This window comes from Numenius arquata, chromosome 5, assembly GCF_964106895.1.
Source record: "Numenius arquata chromosome 5, bNumArq3.hap1.1, whole genome shotgun sequence".
NCBI lineage: Eukaryota > Metazoa > Chordata > Aves > Charadriiformes > Scolopacidae > Numenius > Numenius arquata.
The window spans coordinates 12,463,139-12,485,093 of record NC_133580.1 but is presented as its reverse complement, the minus strand read 5'-3'; the positions used below and the strand labels follow the sequence as shown (position 1 = coordinate 12,485,093).

Here is a 21,955-nt window from a genome sequence, read left to right as displayed (position 1 = left end):
TGCTGAAATCTTCACACAGCTCAGGTTGCTTAACTACATGCAAATCATTTGCTTGGAAATGTTCCTGAGACGTATCACTGGGGTGCATCTCTCCGATGATCCCTCTCCACCACTGTGCTCTGGAAAGGACTGCACGGCTCCTGCTTTGGCCAAGCTGGCTCTGGCTCTTCACCTCCCAAACTTCAAGTTTCACTAAAGCACCTCTAAACCCACAACAAGGTAAGTGCCATAGTGGGGGACGTCCTTAGGGATTTAAAGTAGCAGTGTAAAGATACTTAATCTTCACCTAGCTAACTATAGCTTATCTGAAACTTGACCACGTCTGCCATCTTCTGCCTCGACATCATTTCATTCAGTTTTAACAATGAAGCTCTTCGCTCTGACAAAGAGCAAAGGCAAACATCATTGCAGCCCACTTGGAATACTCTGATGGGTAAGCAGCTTTAATTTACCAGCCAGCAAACCAAGTTTACTTATAAAGTTTAGAAGATCATTTCAGGCACAAAGGACCTGGAAATATAATGAAAGACAAATAGGTCCTTTAGGAGGATAACATAAGAGAACTGCAGAGGGTGTAATTCATCCTCCTTTCCATTTTGCAATGCTGCTGCTGCTGGGTAAAACTGGGCAATTTGCTGAGCGTGGGCAACAAAACCCTGGAAAGGACAGGCTGTAAGCTGTACTTCTCCCGGCTGGAGATTTCTGTGTAGAAAATGCCTGGTAAAATCTTATTCACTCCGAAGACAGATAAATCATAATAATTGCTCTTTAGAGTCTGAGATAAATGCAGTCTCTGGCAAGGGTAAAGGATTTGACAGAGCCCAAATGAGGGTTTGAACTCCACAGGGGACAAGAAAGCCTCTAACTCTCTCCTTCAGTCTGAGGCTGAATGCTGGTTGTGCTAGAAAACAAGAAATGTCTCCAATCTCAGCACCAGCAAACTCCTAATGGAAGAAAATAAACAACCTTGATAGATCCTAAACTACTTGTTCATTTTCTGACACAGAACCTCAGACATTCATCAGACATGTCTCAAGGTCTAAGAAACTAGGGGTTGCCTTGTGGCTGAAGATTAGCAAAGTTTCTTATTAAACTAGCTATTCACATCCCTTGTGCTAGGAAATACTCCTAGCCATTCAATTTCCAGTCCTCCATTCAAGGAGTGTTAACAAATAAGAAAATTTAAAAAACCCTGCAATTTAGGAATAACTGTACTTGTCTCCTGTTGTACCCTCTAATTTAATTCTTCTCTATAAGTTTTACAGTAAATGTGGGATTTTCTGGAAGGCCTCAGATTCCAACTTTAGATCCAAAGGTCTCTTGGGTAGGGGGCATATTTACATTTGTAGGAAAGCAACAGATTTGTGCAACTACAAAAATACCATAAAGAAAGCTCTAATGGGATTGCATGCACTGAACTGGTTTAGGTTATGGCTGTGGGCTTTTTGTCTAATTCACAAAGAAATTACATGCCTCATATTGTGTGACATTAATAATTTGTTTAGAAGTAAACATACATATTTAAAGAGAAGACCTTCCCAATTAGGCCAAGTGCAAGGTCCTGCACATGGGTCAGGGCAATCCCAAGCACAAACACAGGTTGAGCGGAGAATGGATTGAGGGAAGCCCTGAGGAGAAGGACTTGAGGATGCTGGTTGATGAGAAGCTCAACATGACCCGGCAATGTGTGCTTGCAGCCCAGAAAGCCAATGACATCCTGGGCTGCATCAAAAGCAGTGTGGCCAGCAGGTCGAGGGAGGTGATTCTGCCCATCTGCTTTATTCTGGTGAGTCCCCACCTGGAATGCTGCATCCAGCTCTGGGGACTCCAACATAAGAAGGACATGGACCTGTTGGAGCAGGTCCAGAGGAGGGCCATGAAGATGATCAGAGGGCTGGAGCATCTCTCCTATTAAGACAGGCTGAGAGAGTTGGGGTTGTTTAGGATGGAGAAGGGAAGGCTCCAGTGAGACCCTACAGCCCCTTCCAGTACCTAAAGGGCCTACAGGAAAGATGGAGAGGGACTCTTTATCAGGGAGTGTAGTGATAGGATGAGGGGTAACAGTTTTAAACTGAAAGAGGGTAGACTTAGATTAGATATTAGGAAGAAATTCTTTACTGCGAGGGTGGTGAGACACCGGCACAGGTTGCCCAGAGAAGCTGTGGATGCCCTGTCCCTGGAGGTGTTCAAGGCCAGGCTGGATGGGGCTTTGAGCAACCTGCTCTAGTGGGAGGTGTCCCTGCCCATGGCAGGGGGGTTGGAACAAGATGTTCTTTAAGGTCCCTTCCAACACAAAAATTATATGATCAATTACAAGTCTGCTAAATTAACTCGCACATGAGTGAGCTTGATCCATGTTTCTGTATTCCACCTCCTGCTAGGGGAAGGTCTGACAGCTCACAGCTGCTCTGCTCCCAATGCTTGCAGAGAGCAGTGTGGCCAAGGGCAAGGCAGGCAGGACCAGAACATCAGGGTGCTGTGCACACCCACAGTGACACCTGCAAGGGGCTGTGAGGGGGCTGAGGAGCTTTGTGCCTAGGGGAACACGGCCCAGAGCATCCAACTTCTGCGATAACGTTTTGGAAATAAACTCAGAGGCGGCTGTCTGCAAGTAACAAGGCTGCCATGCTCATTCCTAGGATAAGGGCTGCTTCTGCTCTAGCTGACACAGATGGAGGGAGGACTAGGCTCTAGTTCTCATGTTAGCGGCTTGCAGTTCCCACCCCCACCATTTAATGAATCAGCCACTGGAGCTTAAATGAGTGCTTGTTGTGCTAAGGTCTGTACATAAGGAGCATATGCAGGCAGCAGAGAAGGGATAAAAATGCCCCTCCTGTACAAACAAGGCACTCACACACAGTCACGAGCCAGGTTTACAAAGATGTTGAGGCATCTAAAGGTGCAAGCAGGTACCTAGGGCTACTTGCACAAGAGCCTAAGCACGTTTTTGTATATCTGGTCCTTGGTAACCTGCCAACCTATTCCAAAAGGACAACGGACTCAAATTTCCCATTTCTGGCTTCACAGGAGAGCATTTTCTCAAAGCTCGTTCCCTTTGTCAGATTTTCCCTTCTGAGCACACCTTTGCAGAGTCAATTTTCAATAGTTCCCCATGCCCTTTGATACCTCGGAGTAGCTATTCAACTCACAAGTGTGTGAGGTGCCATGGTTCTACCAGTTTCCCTTGCAAATTTGATCTTGCAAAAAACAAAGCCAAAAGACTTAGCAGAACTCCAGAGGTGTCAATGTTTAGTACTCTCACATGTCCAGAAATTGTTGTAATTTCCTTTTAAGTAGTCTGGGGTTAATGGGACTGAAGAGAATGATAGGAAGGAAAGAAATAATTATATATTCTCTTTTTTCTCAACATGTCCCAAATGTCACCTCTGACCTGGCTTTCTATTTCTGGCATGGACTAAACTCCCTCTATTTATTTAGCAGCCTACACACCATTACAGTAACATAGCAACAGTACTTTCAGTTGTGAATTTGAAAAAATGAAAAGAAAAAAAAGAACACATTTTTCATAAGAAAACTGTTAAAGCATTGCAGTCTAGTAACACTTCAGTAAATACTTCTATTTTTCCCTTTACAAGCCAGTATTATTAGGTTTCCAGTCTGCAAACCCAATGCGACAGGATGCACAGGGGAACCAAAGCAGTGTCACCGTCACGAAGCCTGTTCTCACTGTGCCGACCAGACTGTCCCCTAACCTTTCTGTTTGTTTGTCTTAATGATGTTTCAGCTTGAGTATTTCTCAGGCTCAGCACAGACGAAAGCGGGAGTTTAGGGAGGATACTGAAATAATGATGGGATTTATCTGGTGTTTTTCCCTCACTTTTCAAAACTAGTTCACCATTATTTTATAATCCATAGCTCAAGGATGATACGACGCTCAGAGTTATCTGCCAAAAAGGAACAGTTTAGAAAGCACATGGTGAAGTTGGAGTACCAGTCCCATTTTCAGCTGACAGTTCAAATCCCACTGTTTTACAGGGAGAGTTAGCCAGTGAAGACCTGTAAAAACAGCCCTGGAGTCAGAGGAATACCCAGGGAAAATATTTTGCAAATCCTATGTCAGTGGGAGCAACGTGCCTAAGTAGCTCAAAAAAGCAATTCCCTCAGTTGCTTCTTATTTTTAAGCCTAAGGCCTTGGTGAGAACTCAATCATTTTCTTAAGATGGGTTCAAAATGTTGAACTTATTAAAAATAAAACTTCTTAAGCTTGCAAAGCTTCCACTATAAATATTAGTAAACAATACAGATGTAGTAGCTGGAATAGCAGTGAGCACTCCACAATGCAGCATATGACTTCTCGTGAAACTGTTTCTTCATTGCTACTGTAAACCCAGCTGGCATCTCTTCAGATGCTTTTTTCTCATCTCATAGCGATTTTATCAGCACACGGTCACCTCTGGATGCCAGTGGCTTTTCTACGGAATCAGCAACAGATCTTGGAAGCACAGTTTTACAGCAGGCATACATGTTCAGCTTTCCCAACGTTTATAAACTCAATACTTCTGTAAACTTAGTGGCTGTACTGCACAGTTTGCAAAGTCTGCAAGTAAAACATAGTTCATGCTTGTTCCGAACTATTGGCTTCTCCTTGGCACGACCAGTTCATGTTGGCTTGAAAAAATGGCTTCACAACTGTAAAATCCTTGAACTTCTACAAACAGTTTGCAAGTCTGGTATGTAAAAACAGATTGTTCACAAACTATACACTCTGCTGAGAGATTACAACCTTTGCAAATCTAGAAAGGGTCCGTTATGGCCATTATTCTGTCCAAGAGCAATATGGATACATAACCCACGGTCCCTGAAACGTGGGAGTCATAGGATGAATAATATTTGTCACTAACAGGGCTCACAGAAACTACTGTCTTTTAAAAAGCATTGTCAAAAATTAGTTAAAAACTTTCAGATGACAGTCTAAGTTCCATTGAAATTAACACCTTCATTTATGTAATTTTAAATTCACACTGATAATGACAATTTACTGCCTTTCTGTAAAACGCTCTATGGGAAAGGATATTGAATAACTGAAACGCGCTGTTCAAGGCTTTTGTGGAAAGCTACAAAGCAGTTTTGGCTGCAGGGGTCAGGTGGGGTTTCTGGCATCAGAAGGGAAGGGGATAACAAAATCTCTAAGAATAGTTGTCTCATTCTAACAATTACAAAGCTACTAATGAGTTAGCCTCAGAAAGGGAGTATTTTTCTGCCATGAAGACTATACATCAGTTTTGGTTTATTTTTAGCAAATATCAAGTTGCAGCAGATTTTAAAGCTAAGTTTTGCATAGCTATATGTTTGTTGTTGTGTTTTTTTTTTTTTCTGATGCAACACAAACTGAAGCAAGTCAAGGATATTGTAAAGCAGAAAAAATAAAAAGTTGAAGTATTGCATTTTATTCAACAATTAAATGAGAGAGGGGAAAATCTATTTTATCTGGCTGGATGTAATATTTTGACATGCAAATTTCATTTCAAAGATGGCATTTTTTCCTTGTCTTATCACATTACTAATTCATTTCCAACTCAAATGAAAAGGACAAGAAAGCAAATAAAACAACTGTTTCTCTACTGAGTAACATTATAGGTGTAAACTTGTTCTTTTCCCTAAAAACCTATCAAATTGGTATAATACGCATTCCTAGCTTTTTAATGCATTATTAGTAGAAGTGATGTGTTTAGCCATATTATAGTTTTCATGCTGCAACAAAGGGTTCACCAAAGTACTACTTGTAATGATTTTTCCTCTAAGGGATGTTTGATTGCATCACTAGTTTAATTACCACTCAATTTAACATTTTCTTCTCTATTTCAAACTAGCATGTTTTTAAGCTCTATTTTTGAATGCAAAGACCTGATAACTTGAGGGTTTCTGTTTTGAATAGAAACCAATAGCTGGACATTCCTGTGCACTGAAAATATGTAGTCAAAGATTAAACTGGGGCTTCAAGGCTATTATGGCTCCACCCAAATAAATAGTCCAAGGGAAATTATTCTGCTTAACATTCTGATACACAGGTTGCCAAGAACAGCAGTGTTTTTTAGAAATTATTTTTTTCTTAGAAGTTAGCCTATCTCATTAAACATTGCATTTAAACTACCAAAACATGGTTAAAATGGAAGAAAATGGTCTAGAAGAAACATCTCACTTAACCTACCAAAACAAAGTTAAGTGGTGGAAATGGTCTGATTTGCACTTAGCTAATTACAAATGTTTAATGCCAATGATGGAAACTCCTCCCTAAAAATAAATTTTCTGCTGTTATTTTACCAGTGAGATCAATTTATCCAGGATTTCACAGAGAAGGGAACACATAGTCTGCAGCACAGGAGCTTCTATATGAAAGGTTTTGTTTTCTCAATATTGAGTTATTCCTTAATATACAAACCAGACAGAATATACAATGGATTTTAAAATGAAGTAACATCAGGAAAAACCTAAGTACAAAGCTTACAACTAGAACCATCTAAAAGGCTCTGACAATGTTCTCCATCACATGGGACTCCTATTGCCACTCTGCCTATAAACCAGAGTTACAAAACCTGCACAGATTTGTTAAATAAACTTAGTTATTTCAACGAGAGTTTGGGATGTTGCTTCTAGCAGGGTATGAAAGGTGGCCGTAACTCTCTGTTCAGAGGGGACAGAGCTCAAGAGGTCAGGCTTTGTAGGAAGCATTCTGGAATTAAAAGGCTTATGGACAAAAATTAAGTTCAGCTTTCTCTTTGATAGTTGTTTTTCTGGAAACTTCCCCCAAATCCCAAACCAGGAGCAGAAGTGCTTGACCTCACACAGCACTTGGAGATTTCTTTTAGGCGAGGGTGGCAGTGTCCTCTGCCTCTGACACCAGCCGCTCTGCATCCCACCTGCCCGTAGCAGTGCTGGGGGATTCTTGTTCCTATTACTTGAGAAAACTCTTCCATAATTCTACTTTACTTTTTCTTCTTAGTGGCCAGTAACTTCTCATTTGTTCTCCTGATAAATACCAGAACTTCAGCTAAAAATGGAGAAGTCGTCTAGCTTCTCTTACTTTGTAAAACCCTGTCAGTGGGGTGCTGTGGTCGAGTTTTGGCAGATCCCCCCCAGCAGTCAGAGCCGTCTGTCTGCGGCTCCTTGCTGCTGTGCCTGTCTGCCCCTTGCGCAGAGACAGCAGGAATGGACATTGCTTTACTAGCTTTTTGCATCTGGTGCATTAATTTACACCTCGATTTGTCTTCCCAGGCCAGACACTCCAAGAAGATGTGCAGTAAGTAAAGTAAAAGTAAGTAAGTAAAAATTAGCATGGCTAATTTTTCTAACATGGGGTCCATTTTGGACTCTTGTTCTAGAGATGCTGACAAGGAATTTTGATTTTCAATAATGTTTGAAGAATTCAGTCGCTCAAGCAAAGTGGGAAACTTGCCTTTTTTTGAGCAAGTGGTCTTCCCTCATCAATTTGTATAGTACTGAAAATTAAAAATAGCTCTTCAGCTGGGGTACAGCTGTGCAGCATTGACTTAAATGGAGCTGCACTGACTCACAACAAGCAAGCATCTGTACATAGCCCTTTACTATTGCAAACCACAAAACTTAACACTAATGGTAAGTAAATACTGGCGTGGCATTCACAGGAGCCTGCGGGCAAGCTGGCTAGCCACCGCTACTGCTCCCCACAGGTGTGACAAACTACAAGACAGCGATTCGAGGACAGGTTGAAATTAGTTGCCTGTTAAAAATCCTTTCTCCTTCTCAGCACACGAACAATGTGTCTTCTCAATGGCACCAGTCTCTTAGTTCATTAGACTTCCTCTGTGCCTTCTTTCTTGTCTTTTTTCCCTCATACTGACTGGCTATAGTAATTCCTTTGTTTTCTAAGGCATGAAACCATTCTCCCTCCTCTCCAATAAACAGAAAACAAATATTAGCAGTCAGTGAGCAGATATATCTCCATATGAAAAGTAGCAGAAGCTGTCTGTTCAAGGCTGACATTACAGAATTGAGGTATGTGAACGACACCATCCTGACCCTTATGATTTTTTAAAAAAATTTTTAACAGACATAAACACTTCTTTCCCTTGTGGCTCGGAATGCCTAATCCAAATCCCTGGTTGGATGTATTCAGCACTAATACAAGGCACAGCAAACCCCATCAAACCTGAAGCAGATTATCCCATGACATCTAGTTTCCTACTGAGGCTGGTGGTACTCATGATCCACTAATACCCATATAAAAACTCTCCAGTGAGGCAAGGTTTTCCTCCCATGGGGCTGTGTGTCAAGCTGTGCCTGAAATTTAGCATTTTCAGTCTAGAGCACGATGGACTTCACCTCCACCACAGCCACTTCCTAGTTTTTGGTAGCAGCTTCTTCCTCTCTCGCCCCTGCCCCATACCCAGCTCCCTGGGAGCTCTGGGGGTTCCCCGACACTCCTCAGGCCCACACAGCCCCCACCAGTGAGAATAGCTGGAACCAAGGAGGGAAATGAGAGTGGCACAGCTTTCAGGTCACACCTGGGGGACAAAGAACTGCAACGCACAGAATGCTCTCTCGGGAGACTCCTTGCACAACTGCCTTTTTAGGTAGGCTGACGTGGTGGATTCTTGGGTCAAGTATCAGATAGAGGGAAAAGCACTGTACATGCTGTTAAACCACTATTAGAGTATTTGCCTGCTGAAGCGAAGCTCCCTGTGCTTTCTAATGAATTCTCTGCATTTAGCATTAAGCTCTCTGTTTTTACAGAAAGTTACACTTGGGTAATTAATCTCATGTTCGTTTCCTGCACATGTAAGAGAGCAGCCTTTGTTAGGGAATGATAAGACACTTCTAAGAATAGTGCTCCTAAGAGCATCAGCTTTGTAAGACATTACAGGAAAAATACAGACTCTTAACACCTGCTTTTCACTTTTCAAAGTTTTGAAAATAATGTTATGCTTACCTTGAGCCAAATTCTGACTTGTTTATGCACAGAAAACCTAATTGCCTTCATCAGAGAACAAGCATAAATGAAAGTATACTTTGGTCTTTAGGCTCCAATCTCACAAATATGTATTTGTTTAATTTTACAAACACTGTAAATATTCCCAGTGGCGTCAGTGGGACCCTCTGCAGCCCCCATCTCACAACCTGAATTCATCCCTTTTTCTGGTCTCTTAACTACAGATTCCACTGAAATTAATTGGATTTTCTTAGTGATTATAATAGATTTGGGATTAAGAATTTATCTGTGTGTAAAACAAGAGACCCTCAAGCCGGACCTTACAGAGGCCAGATGCTGAACTCAGGAAAATGCAAACTGGGAGACAAGTCCTTGAGAGCAACTGAGTCACTCCAGTGTACGAGAGATCCCACTGAGCAGCAGAGCAAGCCTGCATTTGAAGCTCCCTGGAAGCTTCAGCTCAGAGCATGGGTTTTGCCAGCTGAACACAAAGGGTGGTGTAAAGCTTGGGGATTTATGTATGTTGTCAGTTCAGAACCAGAGCCAACACCATTCTCCTGTAAGCGGTTGACACTTGACACCTATTGAAGTCAGTTTAAACAGTCATTGTTTTAAAGCTTGTGTTGTTTTTAAGCAGTCACTGTGGTTCAGCCCGAGCTACCTACCACCCCGGTGCAAGATGCACAAGCTACCATGCTGGTGAAAAGATATAAAAAGTGGGAAAAAATAGTTTACAGTGGGTAAGAGAGAATTTCCATTTGGTTTGTAGCATCCACTGTGTAACCAGCCATATGAGAAAGGACATTAATCTTTGCTGTACTTGCAGCAGATTTCTTTCTGCTTTATTTTGGACAAAGGAGCAGTTTATCCTCCTAACCAGAAAACAAAGCCTAATCTGCAGAGATCTGGCTAATCTAGTGGTTGATGTTTGAAGAATAACATAGACCCAATTTCCCTAGGTTTGTAGTGCAAAATCTGAGCAGAACAGACTGCAACTAGTCTTGTTAGCTGATCAGAGCCCCTGTTGTGACTATTATCTTGACTGTATAATGGGGGCTTTCAAATCCCAGCTTTATCACATTCTGTTTTCTCTACTTTGCCCTTTTATGAATATTGAGTCATCAAAAATAGCTTCACTGACAGAGTTACTAATGATACCAGCTGGGTGAATCAGTGGCTCTTACATTGTCTAGTGCCTGCTATACAGTGCTATTAGTACTCTTATTACAAATATAACAAAAATTAGATATCTATATTTTATTTGCAGCTCCCTTGAGACGCATCATAGTGGTTATTTTAGAATTGGAAAATGCTAACTGAACAAAGCAAATATTCAGACATTTCAATGCAATACTGTGATCTAAAGGAAGAAACTCTGGCTTAGAATAAGTTAAAAGTAAATTCTAACATCAGTAAGTTATCCTTTCTCCTAGTTTTTAGTGCAAAGAAAAAACACACAACCAAGTTATAGCTACCACATTCTTCACGAGACAGTTATTCCTCATATTACTAGAAAAAGCTCACATCAGCAGTCCAGAAAAAATGCTGATAAACAGAAGTGAATACGACAAATGATGTAAGCTACGTATATGGCTCGGGACTGTGACATACATATGGTGGCATCCTTCTAGTACAGTGCAGTGCTCTGGGGTAAGTTAGGTTAGAGTGCAGGACTCAAATGAGTATTACCGATTCCAAAAGTGTAACAACAGTAACAACATGCCTGATGAAGAACCATCACAAATGAGTATGCAAAATGGCCCACGATGGGCTAACATTTTTAATGCTGTCCCAAGCAATTTTAAAGGGTCATTTCTTTCTACCCGGATTGCCTTCCTTGCAGCCCTGCAATGATACAGTTTCCTATGTTTGCAACACACACCCTTTTTTTTTTCTTCTTTCCCGCTTCCCTCTCTTCCCCCCCCCCCCCCCCCCCCCGAAAAACAGGCAGGCAGATACAGAACGAAACAAGGGGCCCCCTTTACACATAATGCAGTCGCAGCTCTCCATGCATGCAGTGCTCGCTTCTTCTCACCAGCCCCCGTCACCTTTCAGCTATCAGGAACTTTACAGCATGGCATCTTCTAGCACCTCTATCACAGACAAAAAGTAAAGCCCTCTGCTAGCAACTGCATCTGGCATATTAAATTGGTAAATAAAACTATTGCAGAGGTTGACTTTAGCAAGTGTCATAGAAATTACAGAGCATCTTAACAAAGCAGACCTTTAGAATTTAACGTATTAGCTTTCTTCAGGAGGTTCTTGCCCTTCCCTGGAAAAGTGACATCTGAAATTCTGTTACAACAATTCTGTTAGAACAATTACGGCAACATTAACTGAAACCGAAATGTGGTTTTTAACCTAAGATATGTTGCATAACAACTGAAGTATTATAATCTTATGAGCCGGGAAAGGTTAATTCCAAAGGGCACAAGAATATCGGTGAAAACTAAAATACTACACAAGCGCTCGGACTTGCAAATCTTTTTGTTTTGGTCCAAGGCGAAGCCGAAACCGGCGAGACATTTCAAAGGCAGAGTAAGACATCGAGCACATGCCGAAATCCGCTTAGCGAGGGAAAAAAAAAAATATTAGCAGAGCCTCTGCACTTACGTATCTCTTGAGTTTCTTCTCGGGGGGTGATTTAATGAGCCATCCAGTGCAAACGACGTCCCCTGAGCTCATCTTCCCCCCCGGCGCGGAGCGGCGACGCGGGAGCCAGGGTGCGGGCTGCGTGTGTCCGCCTGTCCGTGTGTCCGTGTGTGTATGTGTATTGTTCCCAGCCAATTTGAACCCAGCAGTAATCAGCTTCCTTCAGCTGTGCTCTGATACTGCTCCAGCCCGAGGAGGAAGTCATGACATTGATCACTGACACGGCCAGCCCTCCCTCCGCCGCAAACACAATGCAACACACCGAGCACGTGATGGGCGGCCGGGGCTCGCCGCCACCCAGCCGGCGGCTGCGACACCCACCGCCACCGCCACCGCCGGCTCCTGCGCCCGGCTCCGCAGCACCCCGCGGGGAGCCCGGCCCCGCGCCCCGCCCGGCGCCGCGGGGATGCGGCGGCCCGGGAGAGCGGGGGGAGCGAGCGCCCCTCGGGAGGGCTGCCGCGGCCCCGGTGAAGTCGGGGATCAGCGGGGACTTGGCCCCGGGGGCGGGAGAAGGGCTTTTGGCCTGGCGATGGAGGCACGGGCAGCTGCGGTGTCAGTCCGCACATCTGCTGTCCTCTGTCCCCACTGATACGTCTACTACAGCTTCGACCGTCTGCCCGGTCCACTACTTCCAAACTTCTCCATTTTGTGGATTTAAAGGTTTTTCGGTCCCCTGTGTGAATTTACTATGAATAAACTTGACTTTTCTGGTCGCATCATTGCAGATTTTTTAGAAACAGACTTTTTCAGAAGCGACTTTGGGGAGACAGGTTGCCATTCCACCGTCACAACTGAAAAATGACCACAGAGTGCATAACATCGCTGATATCAGTGTCTCTCTCCAGGGTGGGAAACTCCTGGCTTGTCAAGGACAGGGCAGCTTGTGTTCATTTTTAAGAAGTTGCTCATAACTTTGACTTAGATTTAAAGTGGACGCAGTGATTCTTCACTGGGTTTTATGAGTCCGTAATTTCTGAGGCGTCTCATATGGCTCTGTCTAGGCACAGTACACGCGGGGGAGCCTGACGCTGCAAGGTGGGGTCGGCAGTATGAGGCCTGGGTGAGAGTTTCACATTATCACAGAATTTTTCACAGCTGTGCTAGAGCTCTTTGGCAGGACAGGCTGACAATGGCTTGCAGTGTCACTGCTAGAATCTCACAAACTGGAAACCAGGCTTGGGTTTTTTTTCAAGATTTAAATAAAAATGTTGTGGCAATATGTATTTGATATGATATGTACTATAAATAATGTATAATATATAAATATATACCCTATGTATAACAATATAAATACATAACATAACATAACAATATAAATAAATCTGTATAAACTCCTCGCACCTCTGTTGCTAGTGCTTTACATTATCACTGGTCTTAAAAGAATCTCACCATAAATGAAAACTGTCATGGATAAACTATAAGCACTTTATTTCAAACGTGCTCTGAGTTCTCTAGATAGGTTTTTGTTTGAGGGTGACTTTCATGCAGCTTTCCAATATTATTTCATTCCCAAGCTGACATGCAACTACCACCTTAACTCAGCTCCACATATCTTTTATCCACAGTGATGTTTTAACAGCTTCACATGTTAAATAACAGGTTTGTGAAAAAGGCTTTGTAACACTTCTTCTTGGAGAGATGCATCCAGCCATGGAACTTATTTAGGGAAGGAAAGTCACACTTTCCTTCCACATGTGACTTGACTGCGTCATTCTGACAGATTTGATAGCCTTAAACCTGAAGGCTTTAAAACATTAGTCTGCCAAAATAAAATCAATTGTGATATATTTCATGTGTCATCCCTACAGTGTGATAACAATACCCATGTTTTACTGGATCACTCTTCAGGCAGATGGGTTCCCCCGACAGGTTCCTTGTGCAGATGCATAACCATTTGCAACAAGGCAGCAGAGGAGATGGGGAGGGGGCAGGACAGGCTGGCGAGGAACCTGGATGGCCAAATGGATCTAAACACTGAACACCAAGCCACAGCCTTAAAGAGAGCTCCGGCTCCATTTTTGCTTGCACTCAGTGATAATGCTGCTTAAATTACCAGTAGCCCCCATCTCCTAAGCCACTTGTCCCTGACCTTCTGCCATCTTCTCCATTACACAGGCACAGAATATTGTGTGGCTACAGGGTGAACTGAATCAAAAAACTGACTGTCTGGAAAAGAATGAGTCAAAAAAAAAAGAGGTTATTTTCCAGCTGGATCAGGACTAGTTTTCTGATTTGATAAATGCTGTGGCCTACTATACACTCATACCTGACCAACGGAGGGGGTGATGCAGGGGCAGTAATAAGAAATCAGCATTTGCTTAAATTGGCACTTCTGCCAAAAAAAAAACGCCTGCTGAGTGGTAGCCATGGTGATAGGGAGGGGTATGTCGATTCTGTTCCCTGCTAGATGTGTCGCTCCACTGTCAGACGGCTCCTGTCCTCACTGGTGGAACGGCTCAGTTGTTTGTGAAGCACCTGCTGAACTACTTGCACATTGCAGCTCAGCATATTCAGAACAAACAAAATCTGTGCCAGTTTACTTATGGTGCCAGTAGCCTCAGGGGAAATACAGGAAGCCAGAAATCATAATTAAGCAGAGCATGTGGGGGTTAACGTATTTGTTATAAAAGCTGCTGTGCCTTCTTGGTATTTGTGCTCCAAACATTAAAAGAGCAAATAAAGTTATTTTCTTACCCTAATGGTTTTCATTGTGCTTATAATGTGTCACTCACCTATGTGTTTGACAATAGCAGGCTTAAAAATGGATGGTATTTAGTCCTGATGAAAGAAGTGGGATTTCACTTTTGTCCTGCTCCATGCAGAAAATTTTCAGCCACTTTTAAATTATAAAATTCTTTACTTAAATCCGTCATCACAATGGTGAATGACAGGGTCTTTGTTTCAAAAATCTTACAGTTGAAGACATATGTAGAGAGTGAGCTGAGGCTGGAAACAGAATAGAAAGTGAAGGGAAAGAAGAGCAAAGAAAAATTGATTTTGGCTGAATATTTCTGCAAAACCCTTTGGGTATTCTATTTTAGTACCCGCTTTTGGATTTATCCAGTAGCATTTAGTTTTGGACTTCAAGTATGTTTTGAATATATATGCTGAAATCACTGGCAAAACCCAATTAAAATAGTGTAAAAATAAAAATTATTTTCTTAATATTACTGCAATTCTGAAAGGCTTCAAAGTGTAGAATTACATATGTTTGCTTAGGTTTATTTGTCTCGCTTTTTGAGCTTTTATTTTATACACATTGCATAGTTGAAAGGGATTGGGTTTTGCTTGGTAACAGTAACATCAGCCAGTGGTGCCTGGCTCTCCAAATCTGCTGTAGGGAGAGCTATGGGAATGTTCTTAAAAATGACTGACCACTGAAAAAACTCAAAGGGAAATGACTTGCAGTTAGGATAAAATTCTCTTTCTTTCTATATGAGATCAGAGACAGTCTTAGCAAATCTTCAAAGACTGGTAAGAGAGAATTTTTTTCTTGATGTGACACTTCCTAGAATAAAGTCATAAGCTGAGAAGCCTTCACGGTTATGAACTGTAGACATAATTACAGAGAAAGTAAAGATAAATAAAATGTAAAACATAAAATTGAAACCCTAGAAGGTAAAATCATTCTCTATTCTACACAAATTATACAGGTCTCTCATGTTCTGATATGTCTTAACCAAATTTTAAGAATCTCTCTTTATTTGGGTCATGTCAGAGTGTTTGCCCTCACCAGACTAACCTCATATGTGCCACCAGCAAAGACCAGAGTAAGCATGATCAGTTTGGCCCTGAATGGCAACCCACATCAGCCAAATACCTCAGAGGAATTCTCTGTTCGTCATGAAAGTACTGGTCTACTCCTCTCCCTTCCTAACTTAGGCTACTGATGTTTCAGAGAAAAACAACACGACTATTAATGAAACAGAAAAGAACAAATGTGCTAATTGAGGATGGGAAGCATCAGGAGGATTTATTTTGTTCACAAATTTATAGGTGTCAAAGCAGGAAGAGACACCAGGGTTATCTAGACTGGCATTCCCACAAACATGTTTTTCTCAGAATCTAGCCCCACATTTAATTTACAAAACCCTGCAGGGGCTGTGAAGACTGAGGTGCATGCAAGAGACAGCCCTAGCCCTGGGAGAACAGCCCTTTTCTCTCATCTAGTGACTGATCCCTGTTTACATATGGAGCTCGCACCACACTTACTCAGCAAAATGCTAACATGCCTCTGCAGCATTCCCACAGTAAGCAGAAAAGCCCAGTACCACAAAAAGACATGACACAGTATATATGTTCCAGCTGTTCCTGACAGTTACCACTCTGCTCCCCCCTGCAGACAAATATTTCACTAGCTCTTCCCATTCACAAGGACAAATTCAGCAAAGTCACAGGGGATAATTCAACCTCTTCTCTTCCTTCCAGTAGCCTGTCCTCACCACACAAATCAGGTCTAATAGGGAAAAGCACACAGATCATCAGAGCAACATCATTTGCTGTTGCTTAAACAATTAACTACAAAAATTGGAGCCTGACCACTGGCATAGAACAATGCCAATCCTGTCTGCACTACACTGCTTAGCTGACAAATATATTCTGCCTGAACCAGGCTGCGTCCTTGGTCACCCAGAGGCTCTCAGTGGCAGCGGGACCCAACGGTCAGATACCTGCTTTCAAAGCAGGAGCCACTGTGGAAATAAAAAAAGAAAACAGACAGTTGAACGTTGCTGTGGTTTTGCTCCAGGAAGTATATGAACTATGTAAGCGGCATGTGGGTATGGCCTTTATTGTTATGGACAGGCCAGAATCTAATTTTACCAAAAGCGCTCATGACACATAGGGAGAACTCTGTCACTCCATTTCAGAAAACAGACCAACGCCCTCTGGCACTGATCTCCTCTGGGAAACAGCAGCAGACATCCAGCATCTCATAGGAAAGTCTCCCGTTCAGGAAAGTAACTGGTGGAAGAGCTGGCATTTTGCTGAATAGCCTAACTACTTGCAAATGTACAACTGCCTTTTTCTAAAGTGGGGGTGGTAACAAGCAGAGCCCCACTTTGGTACAAACCTCTGGCCTGGCACTTTTGCCAGAAAGTAGGTTTCTCTCTTCTCTGTCATCCAGGGAAGCACACATTAAAAATTGCGCTTTTGCTACTTTTCAGCTTTTCTTTGTGGATTAGTAAACAATCTTGTGATCATGGAATCATAGAATCATAGAATGGTTAGAGTTGGAAGGCACCTTAAAGATCATCTGGTTCCAACCCCCCTGCCATGGGCAGGGACACCTCCCACTAGAGCAGGTTGCTCAAAGCCCCATCCAGCCTGGCCTTGAACACCTCCAGGGACAGGGCATCCACAGCTTCTCTGGGCAACCTGTTCCAGTGCTTCACCACCCTCACAGTAAAGAATTTCCTCCTAATATCTAATCTAAATCTCCCCTCTTCCAATTTAAAACCGTTACCCCTTGTCCTGTCACTACACTTCCTGACAAAGAGTCCCTCTCTGGCTCTCCTGTAGGCTCCCTTCAGATATTGGTAGGCTGGTGATGTCTACACAGCTGGTCAAGCGAGTAGTGGCTGTTACTCTCCACATACACATCAGTGTTAACCCTTTTCTGAGGATTTCCTTGGATAAAATTTCCTTGGGGTAATTTTATCAATGGCCCTTCAAGGTCAGCAAATAATCTTTGAGGCTGAGGGAGGAGGTACAGAAGTAGAGAAGATGGCTTTTTTTCAAGAGCCACAATTTCTTTTCTAATTGTCTTAATTACTCTTAGGTGGTAAGGAAAATCTACTTCCTTTTTCATATATAACAAAGATGAATACTGCTCAGCCCACATGTGAGAGGGTCTACTGATTAACTTTATATGGCAATTTAGAGGAATTTACCTGTGCACAGCTGATGGATTCTGGTGATATGACAGTCAAATCTGTAACACCCAGAAATCCAAAATAATCTAGTTGACATCAGTATTATAACATGTCTCTTCCAAATCAGAAATACCAAATTATTTTTAAATTTTAATTTTAATCTCCTGAAAGTGAAGATTTGCTGAAACCAGTTTACACCAAACTATCCAGAGCAGCCTGAAGTTTGGATGTGAAGCTTAAAGAAAGGTCTCAGGAAGGCCTGCAGAAACAGATGGAAAAAGAAGTCTGTACTTTTATGTTTAAGTGAAAAAAATCTACCTAGTTATTTTCAGACTCACAAATGTGGAAGGCTTGTCATGAAGTGCAGGATGGGTCTTGGCTTCCCTAAAAAATTCTTACTGAAACCAGAGAACACTCCAGAGTGATGAAAAAACGAACACAGGAAAATTACTGTGGCACACTGTCTGCTTCTGTTCTCTATGTTGCCCCAAACCACGTTACTGAGACTTATAGGAACCCTACATCTTACATTGAGATTTGTGAGAAATTTTCATGCAGATGGCAGAAGAGTGGGTGAAACAGACATCCTCCCCTTCTAGGTAATTGAAGGAATAATGAAGTACTACTTTATTTAATTATGATTGAGTAGAGGGTATTACAGCAAACAGACCAGATTTCTGAACTATGTGTGTAAAATGTTGCCCCGTGTGAAAGTAAGTGCAGGAAAAGAAGAATTGTTTTGATGGCAGCTGTGTGTTTGAGACTGTTACAAAAAAGGAAGAATCATTACAGGATGAGGAAGAAAGAAGGCCCAGGCAGTCAGGGAAGCAAAATAGCAAAAAAATGGGGGAGTGAGGGGAAAGGCAGAAAGAGTTTCTATATAGACTAGGATAAACTAAAATCAACTACCCTAGTTTAACAGGTCCTTCAGCAGAAACGGATAGTACTCTGGAAAATATAACAGGTTCAGTCTAGTTTTCCACAGTGAGTGGATGCTGGCAAGTAAAAATGGATAAAAAGGACAGGATTTGAAGTATTTGCACAGCAGGATAAAGCCTGTGGCAACTGTAATGACGGCTTTTGGCTTATGCAATGCATCTGCCATGCTTGCAAGGTTAATGGAGGCAGAACATCACAGCGTCCTGCACTTTTCCTGTATTTAAAGGAAATACTGGTGCATGCTAAAACCTTTGAACAAGAACTTTTACATTTACAAATAGTCTGTGATGAGTTTAGGGATAATAGTGTGAAATCAAACCCACAGAAACAGGCTTTTGCTTAAGAAAGAGATAATTTATTTCAGGCAGAGAATTTGTGAAGAAAGAATTTCAACCACCATCAAAAGAGAGCTAAAGGCTATACTGCAGTCGCCTGCTTCCTGGATCCTTATAAATATTCAAAATTTTGTAAGATTCTGTCTTTTATGGGCAATTTATTTACAGGTTTTCAATATTGCATTACCACTGCATAGGCTAGAGGAGAAAAGGATGCCATTGCAGTGAGCAGCAAAGTATGCTTCAGATTTATTTCAGCTGGAAAAAACTCTTTTTGACAGCTTTTGCTTTGATCTAAAATCACTTTTAAAATGCCATTCATGTTCAACAAAACTAGGCTCTTCTAGTCAGGGGGTCTCTTGACACAATGCTCCTGGTTTTGGCAAAGTTATAGCTTATTACATCAGGAATTATTGTGTGACATCCAGAGGAATCCCTGATCATTGCTAGATCTGCATGACGTGATTGTTTGTAGGTGGGCAAAATCTGGATTTCACCACAGAATACACAATTGTAACATTGTTGATTAAAGTCTGCTTTATGGTAGCTTAAACTGATACAAATTAGTGTGGCAGCAATCCCACCCTCCATCTTGCCATATATCTGTTTCCTTGCTGTATTGGCACTGGCCCTTGTGTGTGGGGGCAGTTGCCTTGTTTTGCTGTGCTGATCTGAGAGAAAACTAGTAACTCTGTTGGGCTCAATTTTTGCTTTTTAGAACCTTGAACTAACCCACTGTTCACCTTCAGAAACACTAGTAACTGTGCAAAGGGTCACAAACACAGAAAACATGGTGTGGGGGGAAGGAGCCACTATGTTCAATTTCAAAGTTGCTAAGGAATACAGGTATCCATAGAGGCAATTAAGGTATCGTTGCAATAAGTTCCTGATGAGGCTCAGTAAATTAACACATTCTAATGTGATCACATAAACCTGGCTCAGCACATCCGTGAAGAGATGACAGTCTTCTCACTTTCATAATTTACCAAACTGTTGCTGGCTCTCCCACTGAGAAAATCAATACACAGCCAAAAAAAAAAAAAAAGTGGATACCAAGTGAAAAAATGTTTAGCAAAAAACCTGTGTGGTTGGGAAATGCAGCCATATTAGAAGCCTTTGCTGTATCACAGGAAAGCTTTGGTTGCTAAAACTTGGAACTAAAAATGCAATATTGTATAGAACATGGGAAAAAAACCAATGACTATTTGGACAGCTATCGGCTCTTTGAACCACATACAAAAGAGATATTAGCTATTTTGTTATAGTTTCCAATGCTGAATGAGGTCTTATATTTCCAAACCCCAGTGGCAACTCCAGAGACTGTTGGATAAAATGAAAACTTGGTACAGAAAACTGACGCATGAACATGAAGCCTGCACCAAAAAAACCCCCAAATCCATCAACAAAAAAACCCCAAGCCCCAAAAGCCCCTTCTTTCTATAAGAATACTTAATGTCAAGCCTATTAGAGTGCATTGCTTGCATGTGCCTGTGCCTGTAACCAAGGCAGAATCAGGTAATCACTTATTTGTAGCCATGAACTACATCATACAGGGGCTGGACTGCTCTCATCTGCTCAACTGCTGCAAAGCTCTGCAGCGGTGGACATCCTCGGAAACAATATCTTCAGCAAAATCTGGGTTACAAAAGAACAACACATAAACCAAGAGCTCATTTTAGAAGTAGTTTCTAGCTCTAGAGGAGGAGGCCTCAGTTTCTTTCTAATCCTACAAGGAAGGAAAAAATCTGGAATCCTGAAGTAGATAAACTTTGGAAGGGAACCTATGAAATAAGGATCAGAATGAAACAGGGCTGCACAGGTAAGTGCAAGAATGCATAGAATTGTGCCACTGGACATAACCAAAGTTACCTGTAGGGACACAACCAGTGACATACAAACAGAGGCAGCAATTCCCAGCTGAATTCCCAGAAACAGAACACATAATAACAGAAATTGGCGGAGACAGTTTCTCTGCCAAACAAGCCACTCCAGCCAGGCAGCAGAATTCACAGAAACACCAATAATTTCTTCACTGAAAGAAGTCTTTCCTAGGGAGATTTGGAAAACAGCTTCTCCATACAATGTTCTCCTTTATCTTAGGCCAAATGAGGAAGCAGCTAAATAGTTAAGACAACTTAAACAATAGGAGACATATGTTAAACCACAAGCCACAGGTAAAACTGCGCAGGAGGTGTGTGGCAGCAGGTTTTTACCTTGTGAGTTGACTTGAAAACCAAGAGACAGAGACAGTGGTGGTAGATGAAATTTGATTATGTGCCAGGATCTGAACTTAGTCCAGGTTTACTCAAATCCCAGCAGTCAGCTGTTGCTGGAAGGGAGGCCTCGCTCTCCTTCCTGCCCCTAGCTATCAACTCCTCCCACCGCTTTCCTTGTATCACTTCTGGCATTTTTATGGCCTGTCTGCAAGTCTGTTTAGAGCATTAAACCAGTAGGAAAATTATAAGAAACTGGAAATAGTTTTCTGCTGGGTGAGCCTTGCAGATGTTGCTCACCTTATGTTAGGATGAATGGCACTGCTTGCAAGGGACAGTACAGAGCGAGACCCCACCTGGAAAACGGTAGCGAGACCACCATTTTCAGACTGCTGTTAGATTGGCTGTGTTGTAAACTACATTTTAGAAGAGATGAAAGAGGCAGAAACAGCATGAAACAAGACAAAGGAGACACAAGGAAACCCCTGACACATTCATAGGAGCCTTCATGAACACCAGAAAGAGCCTAGGGAGGGCTGTTTGAGAGCAGTACTGTCTGGAAGATGCTTGAAATACAGACAAGGAAAATATTGCCTACTTTCTGCTATGTTAAGAGATGTATGATTTTGGAAGCAGCCTGAGTGCACTAACAGGCTTTAATAATCCTGGCCAGCCTCACCTGGGGCCTTTACTCACACTCCCTGCCCACAGGTCCAGGAGTCCCGTTTGGGCTCAGCCCTGGACCTTCAGTCCCTGCCTGAGTTGTGCTGTAGAAGGACCGGTCTTCAGTTCAGTTTAATGTTGGACCTGCCTGCTGATCACCAGACTATGCCTGATCCTGGTTGCCCTCATCAGATGTGACTCTGACCTGTGGATTGGCCAGACCTTGGATCTGTTTTGTTACCACAAACTCACCTGGTGATCTGGACTGCTGGTGGAGCTTGGCTAATGTTTCTCGACCTTAAGGGGGTTCCTGGCCCCCACGGGCAGGGAGGGTGGCCAGGATCTATGAGTGTC

General features: G+C 42.4%; 1 protein-coding gene across 1 annotated transcript in view; it reads right to left on the bottom strand.

Annotated features, from left to right (window-relative positions):
• Positions 1 to 11,783, bottom strand: part of GAB3 (GRB2 associated binding protein 3) — a 64,331-nt gene extending 52,548 nt beyond the window's left edge. Inside the window, exon 1 of the mRNA XM_074147520.1 lies at positions 11,540 to 11,783. Coding sequence (XP_074003621.1) covers positions 11,540 to 11,611 — 72 coding nt within the window. The 5' untranslated portion in view covers positions 11,612 to 11,783. The remainder of the gene's footprint in view (positions 1 to 11,539) is intronic.
• Between the last annotated feature and the right edge of the window lie 10,172 nt (positions 11,784 to 21,955).